Source organism: Thermobia domestica, chromosome 5 (assembly GCF_964235325.1).
Source record: "Thermobia domestica chromosome 5, izTheDome1.hap1.1, whole genome shotgun sequence".
Taxonomy (NCBI): Eukaryota; Metazoa; Arthropoda; class Insecta; order Zygentoma; family Lepismatidae; genus Thermobia; species Thermobia domestica.
Window position 1 is genome coordinate 69,381,949 of NC_137458.1, and position 12,290 is coordinate 69,394,238.

A 12,290-nucleotide genomic window follows, 5' to 3' on the forward strand; every position below is an offset into this window, starting at 1 on the left:
ACTACGGCTAAAAGCATTGGGTGCTCTTCCTAGGGTTGTGGGTTAAAGAAAATGAAGAAATGGAATTAAGACTAAAAGCATTGGGCACTCTTTTTATGGTTGAAGATTAAAAAAAAAGAAATGGAACTAAGACTAAAAGCATTGGGCGCTCTTTCTAACATTAAGAGTTAAAGAAAATGAAGAAATGGGACTAAAACTAAAAACATTGGGTGCTCTTCCTAAGGTTGAAGACTAAATGAAATGAAGAAATGGGGCTAAGATTAAAGGAGTTTGGCGCTCTTCCTGAAGTTGAGGGCTAAATAAAATAAAGGAATGGGATTGGGCGCTTTTTGTAAGATTGAGGGCTAAATAAAATGAAGAAGTGGGATTAAGACTAAAAGTGTTGCCAGTTATTTGTGACCCCATCACGGAAAAATGGTGGAACAGTTTGAAATGAATTTTGGAACATAGATAGCACCTACCCTGAGCTGGGATTTTACCATGTTAGTTTGATTAAAGGGCCCATCCTAAGTGGAGTAGAGGCCGTTCAAAATTTATGTAAAAGTACAGTATTTCATGAACCCTTCAAGATGAAACTCGATATACAAAATTCTCATAAAAAGTAAACAGACACATGTTGCCATGTTGCACTGTTTTTGATAGTTTCCGTTTCAAAATGAAAAAAGGTGAACATTTTCTATACTAATTTCTTCCTTCACATTGAGTTCAACATCTCCTGTTGTTTCTGATTACATCACTGGAAAATGGTTGACCCAAATGAAATGAGTTTTGGTTCATAGTCAGTACCTACTTCAAGTTGGGATTTTTTCGTATCGATTTAATGAAAGGGCATATCCTAAAGTGGTTCAAAAATTATGAGGAAAATAGAATATCTAATGGATTATTTATCATTCAAGCTTTCATTAAAATGTTTATCCTACGGAGCTTCAAAACACTTTGTTTGAACCAAATCTCCTCATGCGGAGAACGGACATTACAGCTAGTTAGTAACAAAATTTCACATTGTCGTATTATATTAAACAAAATACACTATGTCACTTCGGAATTCAAACTGCGAGGCCCCTGGAATATTACGTGGAATATACACGATTTGAACTCTTCTCCAAGTGTAAATTTGTTTGTGTGTTTCCACCAGTATCTACAAAATATTGCATAAGCCTATATAACCGTGTTTATCCTATAAGAGTATTTCCTCATATACTGTTCAATCACATAAATTCCTTTTCTGAATTCTTTTTTTCCTTTTTTTATTTCGCCATCTCTCTCTTTGCTTGATGGCTCTTTATGAGATTTCTGTTCTGTTGGAATGAAAATTCCTTCATTGATACTCCGTCTATGACATCAGGAACAAGGTCTTGGGTTGTTCTCTGATTCCCTTGCAATCCCCTTCGTCTTGATCTATACTCGGGAGTTCTGCGCCTTTCCTGAGAGAGCACGACGCCGCTTCTAAGAACGTGATCGACATAGATTCTTCAAGAATCTCGTATCTTTTCGATACTCCAAAACGAATTATTTTATCCGTGACTTGAATTCACAAAGCGGGGTTTTGATGTGTGTCTGCAGAGGAAGTTCCAGCGTTTGTTCCCAATAGTGATTGTTGCCAAGAGTCGCTTCCCTCATTAACGTGGCTAACTTCCCAACGTAATGGAAGAATTCATCTCGCGAAATCTTGGAAAAGTTCCTTCATTCCATATAGAATTTATTGCCTTTGGTTTTATGAATATAAAGAAAGAAATCTGAAACCATTACTAGGTATGATTCTTTAGAAATAAAGTTGGCTGCAATTATTCATATTATAAAATCTCGGAGACAATGTAATATTTTATTTTTCATTACCCTCAAAATTTTGTAGTAATTTTCTTAATGTTTTCCCCCCAATTTGTCAAGTTTCCTTCCATACGATCTTTATTTGTTCTCCTCGCTTGGTCTAGTGATGGCCCGCGGCTAGTGGTAATGATCTCGCTTTTGGTGGACGGGGTACCGGTTTTGATTCTCGGTGAGAGAGCTTTGGAATTTAAACGCATGACGGAGGTTTGGATTCCATCTAATACTATATGAGACATTCACGTCTCATATAGCTTCTGTGCTGAAAAAGTATGCTAAGCTTAAATAAATAATACGTATTATATGTATTACTTGTTATTCCTCGCTCCTGTGTTATTACGGCAAACTGAATCATGTCTGCAGTTGGATGCAGGTGACAAGTCTGCTGAAGATCGTGAAGTGAAATCTATCTTAGGTTCGAATTATAATCAAAGACAGACAATGTGAGGTGGTCTCGGTGGCTCAGTGGTAGAGCGCTTACCTCTCGTGCGTGGGATCCTTGGTTCGATCCCCAACCAAGTAAGGTTGTGATGAGCAACATAGTGTCCGTGGATTTTCTCGGGGTACTTCCGTTTCTTCCCACATAACCACTCCACCAATTCGTCCTTCATCATTCACTTGCCGTAATCATCGTCTCCCTTAGCCTAACGAGGAAAATTCTGGGATATTATACTGAAAGGTTTCATTTAGCTTTTTTTATTTCTCATACAGTCTCGGTGCTCAAAAACGATTCTAAATTTCAACCAAAAAAAGACATTTCAGGCGGTATCAAATTTACTCTGGTGGTAATCATGACCCTTAACTAAAAGTACATATATTGCAAATTATTACTTACCTCCTCCTGGACAAAGTCAAAGAGACACTACTTTCCTCATACCATGTAACATAGACACCACAGGAAGCAAAGAGGGCACATTAGCAATTTAATATTATTTTACATTTTTTATGAAGAAATATTTGGTCTAGGAATTAATTCGTGCGGTTGGTACGCACACATTGAAGCTGTAGTACAAACACAAAATACATAAATACCTTAAGAAAAATATTGTTCATCGCTAGCCACCACTTTCGCCCATCTGTCAGGCAATGTACGGATTCCGTGGCGAAAGAAGTCCTCATCCTTGGAAGCGATCCAGTCAGAGACCCATGTTTCGATATCTTCTGAAGAAGTAAACCGCTGTCCAATCAAATCGTTGTTCATGCAATCGAACAAGTAGTAGTCCGAAGGAGCAACGTCTGGTGAATACGGCGGGTGGGGTAAAACTTCCCATCCGACATTTTCTAAATAGGTTTTGACCGGTTTTGCGACATGTGGTCGAGCGTTATCATGTTGAACAATAAGTTTATCATGTCTGTTCTCCCATTCTGGTCGTGTTCTGGCCAGAGCTTGCTTCAAACGCATTAATTGTCGTCGATAACGTTCTCCATTCATAGTTTCACCCGGTTGCAGCAGCTCATAGTACACCACACCTTTCATATCCCACCATATGCACAGCATAACCTTTGCACAGTGAATATCTCGTTTTGGTTGTGATGGACCTGGTTTCACCCAGGCCTTTTTTCGTTTAGGGTTCTCGTAATGGATCCACTTCTCATCACCCGTAATAATTCGATGCAGAAACCCCTTTCTGCTCTGTCGTTGAAGCAGCAATTCGCAAATGGTTTTTCGTCTTTCAACGTCTCTGTCTTTCAATTCATGTGGAACCCAATGTGACATCTTTTGAATCATTCCCATGGCTTTCAAGCGTTTGGAGACTGTTGTTTGATCAACGCCTAATGCTGGTGCAAGTTGTTCCTGCGTTTGACACGAATCCTGCTCGAGCAATGCTGTCAATTCTTCGTCTTGAATTTTTTTTGGCTGTCCAGCTCGCTCTTGGTCTGCCAAGCCGAAATCACCACTTCTAAACCGTGCAAACCACTTCTGACACGTTCGCTCAGCTAGAGCATGGTCACCATACACTTCCACCAAAATACGATGACTTTCAGTCGCACTTTTCTGCATGTTAAAGTAATGCAGGAGGACACCCCGCAAAAACACTTTATCAGGCACAAATTGCGCCATGTTCACTTAACTACAAACTGGTGTTGTTGACGCTTTAATCCACTGCCCTATACTACGAACGATACGCGATGACAGGGGTTTGCAACATATGTCTGGATACACGGAACTGTGGGACGCTCCGTTCGTTGCGCCATCTCTTGTCCACCAGCACGAATTAATTCCTAGACCAAATAACTGTGCAAATTTGGTCTATTTCCTAGACTTTATAACGGTTAAAATTTGATCAGTTTTTTGAGTTTTTGTAAATTTTAAAAATTGTAAGGATTCACATACTACAAGGGCACATATTTATACTACAAAAACGTGTTTGTACAAAAGCAGACAGTGGCAGACGACATAAGGAGACCACGTGATTAGGAAGATACGAAGAAGACTTGAATAGCTACGAAGAAGATTGATTACCCCTCTCTAGTTCCTCACTCCAAGAAGATAGCTATAAAAGAGGACCACTAGAATAGGAAATTATCAAAATACCAGTGCTGATCGCCTCATCTACAATACCTTCTTTCGAGGCGCCATGGCCTACTGAGATTTCCTCTAATAGCTACTCATGGGGCTGCTATGAGCTACGGAGTGTAATTGTTTGAAACTATCTCCTGAGACTGCTATGAGCTAAGGAGATATTCTTTAATACCAAACTCCCGTGGTTGCCATGAGCTACGAAGTATAATCGATCCCGTCTGAGGCCGCTGTGAACTAAGAAAAATATCCTTCTCCCGAGGCCATATTGTGAGCCTAGGTGTTCTATGTTTCCCATTGAGAATACACAAACAGTGTTGAAGAAAGAATTAAAAAGTTACATCTTAAAAACTTGGTAAGATATTCTTTTTATAATGAAAAGGTAAAGAGTTAAATTTCCGAGTATGTTATTTTAGACTCTACCAACCCGGACATTGCAATATTTTGTAACATTGTAACTTGTGTTGTTTTTGTAAGAATATTTGATGCTTTTTAGAACATCAATGCTCGACTTGTTCACTTCTCTACTGGTACCAAACATGGTTTCTGGTTAGATATTTCCCTTTGATGCATAGACAAGCAAACAACAGATCTCAATATATTTTTTTTCAATTACAGTAAAATAAGTTGCTACCTTATTCATACTGTATTATTCATACTGTTGCTGCCTTATTTATTTCTGTAATTTTTTTCATTTTTTCTTTCTTCCAGGGAGTGTACTAGGTTCTAGTCTGAATCTGAAACCCAATACAAGAGAAGTAGTAAAGAATTTAAATGATAGTTATGTGGTATCATGTCTTAGCAACACGGAGACTGTGCGTATGACATGGTTGACCCCTAAGACCAATGAAGCGATTAGGCATTCTAAAGGCAGGTAAGTTACTACTCCTCTTCTTTCCTCTTTTTCTTACCCTTATGGGAATAACTCAAGGAGATATACTTCTTTCATTCAATCACCTCTATAATATGTGCAGATGAACAATCAGATATTTAAATTATTCTTGTGTCAAGAATTACGTAGGAAGTTAGTTATTATTTGTTAAACCCTATCAGGGACGCAGAGCCGTTGTATAAGAAACATTTTATGGAAAATTGTAGCAAGAAATAGACCATGTACTCACACAGGATGGGGTGGCCCGCCTGGCAACCGGACAAATGTTTGGTGTACCCTCCCCATTATGGCACCCCAAGAAAAGATTTAATCATGAAAATAAAATTAATACATTTCTTTTAATATTTATTTGGGTGCCGAGGCTCTTTTCTGTAATCAAACATCAAATTGCGAGGGGCGTACTGAAAGTCACGAGCAACATTTTTTCACAACCGTAATCTTTATTTGTAACCAAATAGGACCTATATCATCTACAGACTTTTCTTTCACCTTTCCACATAGTCTCCGTTTATTGAACACATTTTCCCCATCATTCTGCAAGTTTGAAAATATCTTTGCGATAGAATTCCGTTTCAGCTGTCCATAGACACTGATGTACTGCTTGCCGAATATCCTCCAGTGTCTCGTTGCGATGGCCTTCCATCTGTTTCTTCACAAAACCGAAAAGATGGTAGTCGGAGGGTGCCATGTTGGGATTGTGTGGAAGTATTTTCCACCCAAATCTCCTGTTCTGCTCCATAGTGGTACGGGCAGTATGCGAACGCGCATTATCATGTTGAAGGGTGATCTTCTTTCCAGGACGTTTATCACGCAATTGATGACGGAGCTGCAAAAGTGTCTGGATGTAGCGGGCAGAATTTATGGTTTGTCCAGGCTCAAGAAAGTCAACCAGAATGCAACCCTGTGTATCCCAGAAGACGCTTCCCATAACTTTCCCTGCCGATTGCACTGTCTTCTCTTTCTTCTTCGGTGGCTAATTCAAGTGTTGCCATTCCACACCCTGTCGTTTTGTTTCAGGTTCATAATGACGAAACTAGCTTTCATCTCCAGTCACAATACTCTTCAAAAAGTCATCACCTTCATTTCGAAATCTCTGAAGAAGGGTTTTAGCAATGGTTAGTCTTTGACGTTTGTGGTCCTCGGTTAATAAACGTGGGACCCAACGGGCAAAAATCTTCCGATAATCTAAGCTGTGAATCATTTATTGCACCGCACTATGTCCAACACCAAATTTTGCAGTGATTTCATTCACAGTGATATGCCTATCTCCCCTAATCAGCATATCAACCCTTATCTTGTTGCGTTCCGTGGAGGCAGTTCGAGCGTGACCGCTGTGAGGTTCATCTTCGATACTCGTGTTTCCATCCTTAAAATGTTTCATCCACCTCCTAACACTGCTGGCACCCATGCACACATCTCTATAGGCACGCTGCAGTCTGCGGCGAATTTCAGAAGCAGGTTGGTCCTCTTTAACAAAGAATTCAATCACAGCACGTTATCGAAACGAAGTATCGCTGCCCGCCATTTTTGAAATCCTGCCTGTGGTCACGTGTTAGCAACAAGCAGCGTCAACGTATAGAAGGAAAGAAAGAAAGATCTGTAGATTGAGACGATATACTTGGTTTCACTTACAACTAAAGATTACGGCTGTGAAAACATATTGTTCACGTCTTTCAGTATGCCCCTCGTAAAATAGCATCTTGTTTGAAATATATTTATTTCAAAAGTTTGTCTTATGTTTAATAAAATCATATGGAACTACACATACACTACGAGATGTCTAAAGGAACAGTCTATAAATGGCATAGCTTCCTCTTTTTAACCAATTAGTATGACACCCTCCCAATATCTTATCACCGAACTCTTCATGGTGCCATGCTAATATCTGCACATGCACAATCGATCTTTTCATAGAGCTAGTTCATTCCAGGTACTTAAAATTGCTATTATGATTCATTTAATCTGGTTATCAATAATTTCATCTTCTTTCCATCAGGAATTACACAGGTTAAAAAACATCCACATCGGTGAATTTAAGTTTTCGTTGTGCACTTTGCCTGGGCCAAGCAACTACTTTATATTTACAAGACTTTACCATTTTTTTTCTTTTTTCGTCACAAGTTAAAATATTTTACCATTCCTTCTCGTCGTAAGCTAAAATATTTTGTTGACAAATTTACTTCTTTCTTTTGAATGATTATTGTGCAGTATTCAAATGATTACATGATTTTCTTCAGCTGAGAATGGTTCAACCGTGTCTTGAAATCTTAAAAACGTAATTTAAATCGTTTCCCGATTCATGGAATGATGAAATTTTGTGCAGCGATATACGGTGTAAATCAGGTAGCAATACATTATTTCTTTGTTACTTTTATATATTTGTATATGTTTATATACGTATATTTTTACGCATCGATATTAAGGTTTTCGTATTCAATTTGCTTTATTCTTGATTTTAGATTTTCGTTTAATTTAATTTAAGTTTAGCCAACATCCACTTCAGTAGTGAGGCTATGTGAAACATGGATCTAAAGGTTAATGCGGGATCCAAACCACCCGGTAATCGAACCGGGGTCTCCTGGCACCAAAGATAAGTACACTATTCACATGGTTACTTGGAAGCTTGAGTAGTAAAGCAGGATTATCTAGTATACACGGGATGACATTCACAAGTTCGAACGAAATTTCAGGTTTTCCACGATTTTTTGTAACACATTTGAAAAAAAAATAACTGTTAGTTTTCTTTTTAAATATGCTTACAAACTGAAACAAATCTTACTACAAAGAGAAATTTTAAAGAACATGCTTTCTTTTAAAAATTTTAACAAACAAATCCACAGGGGTCCACCGGATTCAATCTCTCCAAATAACTTCCTAACTCAAACATATATCCCATTTGTACACTTTCTCAATAGAACTGTATTTGATTAATAGATAAATCATCGATGTAGCATGAAAATTTGATCTTACAATTCATCTGTACTCTTTCTCTCATAAAAAAACAATCTAGTTCTATTATTTTTTCCTGAAAATATAGGTGGAAGTATTTTACAATTACTTATCGTCTTTTCGGGTGCAGAATAATAGCCGTTCAATACTACATAAACGTAGTAGCTTGTAGTCCGGGGCGTACGCAGGGGGTGGGTCCTGGGGTCCGGACCCCTCCCGAAATCCCGACTTTTTGTAAATGTAGTCTACCTTTAGGGGAATTTTAGAAATTTTCATATAACTTAGCCTCAAATTGTATTTGGACCCCCCCCCCCGAAACGCTTTAGACCCCTCCTGAAATAAATTCCTGCTTACGTCCCTGCTTGTAGTATTGTATTCCCTCTCCCTCCTTCAAAGTTTGAACTCCCAACAAAAATTTCTGTGTGTGTCCCTGGTAGTATTCACTGTTATCTTGCTTATGTAATAATGAAGAGCTTAATGAGAATCTATTTCAGTTATCAGCTTCATCTGAATGAGTGGCTTGGTTGTTTACAGCATCGACTGTTTTCGACTTAGAAATTGGTTTTTCTTTATATTTTCTCAAAAACTACTCATGAGGTTTCTAAACTCGCACATAGCATTTTGTTCAGACCAATAAGATCTATGGATTGATATATGTCTTATGATTGGCATTTATTTATTTATTTATTTATTACATGTTAATTTACAACTTCAAGAGAAGCCCCTAGTGAACGGTGAATCAGTGGTAGTAGCGCTTACTCTGGTGTGTAGGATCTTTGGTTCGATACTTCTGTTTCCTCCCACTCTCTTATTCCATCTATTCTTCCATCATCATTCACTTGCTTTAACCATCGTCTCCCTTAATCTAAAGGACAGAATTACGGAACGTTAAACTCTAGTATTTCATTTTAAGGGAAGTCCCCAGTTTCAAAAGCCTTATATTTCATACATTCAATTCATGTTACAAAAATAGGGGGAAGTAGAAAAGTAAAAATAGAAAAATTTAAATAAATCGAAAGAATACGTATTGAATATCAAAATCTACATATGTATCAAGTTCTATAAAGGTCATCACCATAGGTATTCTGCCATTATTGGCAGGTCACTTGCTGGAACTGAGAAGCTTCCATGCTCCACGGTCTTCCGCTAACCTCTTCGTCTTCACATGCGATTTTTCTGTTTTTATACCGTCCGTTAATTGTAGCCTTCTTCGCCCTCTCCCTCTCTTTCCTGCCACCATACCCTCTAGCACGTCTCTCATGATACAGTTTCTTCTCAGGAAATGTCCCAACCAATTTCTCTTCCTCTTCTTAACAATATCTAAAAATGTTTTTTTCTCCACCACCATTTCTAACACCCTCTCGTTCGTTTTTCGCTCAACCCAACTAATTCTTTCCATTCTTCTCCACACACACAATTCGAAGGCTTCCAGTCGTTTTTCATGACTTTAACGTGATGTCCATGTTTCCGCCCCATACAGTACAACACTCCACACGAAGTACTTTATAAGTCTTTTTCTCAAATCTTTATTCGAGGTCCTACAAAACTGACTTTTGTTCCTCCTAAAGGTTTCTTTCGCCATACCAATCCTTGTTTTTATTTCACGTTCGCACTTCATGTCATTACTAAGAATACTACCCAAATATCGGAAACTATTCACTTGTTCTATTTTCTCCTCTCCTACTTTTATACTTGGCACATACTGCTTCGTTCCAATCACCATGGCTTTTATCTTTCTAACATTTATTTTCATCCCATATTCTTCAAATCCATTTCTCAAGTTTTCTAACATACTATTGAATTTCTTTTCAGATTCTGCAACAAGCGCCATATCATCTGCAAATCTTATACATCTGATCATTCTATCTCCTACCGAAATGCCGTCTTCTTCATGTAAACTCTTTTTCACTATCTGTTCTAAACAGATATTAAATAATGTTGGCGAGAGAGCATCCTTGTCGAACTCCTCTTCCAATCGCACTTTCCTCTGTCAGTTCCTCTCCTATACTAACACTTACTTGTTGGTTCATATATATAAAATTAAGTTTCTTATGAGTATTCGATCTTTCCATTCCAACACAATCTTCTTTAGGAATCCCAATTCACGCGGTCAAAAGCTTTCTAGATAAATAAATATAACATACACCTCTTTCCCTTTTTCTATAAACATTTCACCGATTACCGTTAATAATCCAATTTCATCTCTTGTGTCCTTACCTCTCCTTAACGCGAGCTGTTCCTCCTCAACTTTCTCGTTTGTTCTTCCATACAACCTTTTGTTCAGTATTCGGAGCAGAATTTTGACTGCATGAGATATGAGACTAATGGTTCTATAATCTTCACATTTCTTTGGGTTCGATTTCTTAGCCATGGGCATCATGATCATGTTCAGGAAGTCTTTCGGCCATTCTCCTGTTTCATATATTTCATTGCAGAGTCGGAACATTTTTTTCTTGTCTTTGTCTTCCATATGTTTAATTCATTCAATAGGTATATTATCTACCCCATTCCTAATCTCGGATATAGCCTTTCCAAACTCATCCCGAAGAATAGTAAACCCTTTATCATCCTCGCCTACTTCATTTTCTACTTCAACATTTACACGGTCTATCCCTACTCTCATATAAGTCTTCAATATATTCTTTCCACCTTCCTATGACATAATTTCCCTCGCTGACTACCTTCCCATTCTTATTTTCTACTGACATCGTAATACCCCCATGTTTCCTCCGAAATTCCACAGATTTCACCTCCTTGTGCATTTCCTTATATTTCGCAACTCGTTCTAATTCTTATATGTTCTCGCATTTTCTTTCGTGAATCTCTTCCCTTGTTCTCTCTGTTTCCCTTCGTAATTCATTGTTTAACTTCCTGTACATCTATCTGCCTTCTTCTCTATCAACCTGTATCCACGCCTTCCTTTGCCACATTTTCTGCAACACCTGTTCCGTAACCCATGGTTTCTTAGCCGTTTTGTATTCACGGTAACCTACTACTTCTTCTGCAGTCTGCTGTATGCAAAGTTCAATATGTTCCCACCGTCCGTTACTACCTGCGCTTATCCTTTCCTCGTTTGAATATTTTTCTTCGAATTTTTCAATGAAAAGATTTCTTACTTCCTCGTTTTTCAGTTTTTCAGTATTCAACATTTTGCTGCCTATTTTTCTTCTGCCTACATTTTTCAATTTAATCTCTGCTTCGGCCAGCACAAGATTATGATAAGAGAAAATGTCTGCCCCGGAAAAACATTCCGATACCTGTTCTGAATCATAACATAGTCTATCTGAAATCTCCCGCCGTCTATTGGGGATTTCCATGTATATCTTCTTCTCTTGTGCTAATTGAACCAAGTGTTCCAAATTACTAGTGAATTCTGTCAACAGAAATTCACCAGTCCCTCTCCCCTTTCATTTCTTTCACCTAAACCATATTTGTCTACGATACTACCTTCCTGTTTTTCTCCCACAACTGCATGAAATCTCCCATTATAATTGCGCATGCACCCTTTTGCTCTCTGTCTATAATTTCTTCGATTTTTTCATAATTTTCCTCTACTTCTTCAGTTGCATGCGAAGTCGTCGGTGCGTATGTCTGTATCACCACTAGATTCTTCGTTTTCCCTTAAAGTCTTAACATTATAACTCTAGCATCAATAAATTCTACTTTCACTACCTTCTCCTTTAAGCGCTTTCCAATAATTAATCCTACGCCATTATTGCCACCTTTTCATTACCTAAGTAAAACATTCTATATGCTTCACTATTCAACACCCCGTTACCTTCCTATTTAACTTCACAGACTCCTACCAAATCTAGATTATTTTATTTAATTTCTTCTTTAAGATTTTTCTAAGTTTCCTCCTTTTAACATAGTACGTACGTTCCATGTCCCTATTCTAAACCTTTTGCTCTTGCGTATCTTTCTTTCTCTGTCTGTCGTCCCTCCATTATTACTTTCTCGTCCAATAGTCCTTCAAAAGCCACCCCCCTCCCGGAGATTTGAATGGGGGGACATTTTACCTCCGGAACTATATTTTGACCTGCGAAAGACCATAGTACATATGTTCTCTTTCTGCTGCCAGCAAACTAGGGAAAAATAGAGTAG

The 12,290-nt window shown here is 38.1% G+C and overlaps 1 protein-coding gene across 1 annotated transcript in view; it reads left to right on the forward strand.

Moving 5' to 3' along the window:
* LOC145685123 (limbic system-associated membrane protein-like) overlaps positions 1-12,290 on the forward strand; it is a 59,785-nt gene that overhangs the window by 9,044 nt on the left and 38,451 nt on the right. The window contains exon 2 of the mRNA XM_081757472.1: positions 5,057-5,219. Coding sequence (XP_081613598.1) covers positions 5,057-5,219 — 163 coding nt within the window. The remainder of the gene's footprint in view (positions 1-5,056; positions 5,220-12,290) is intronic.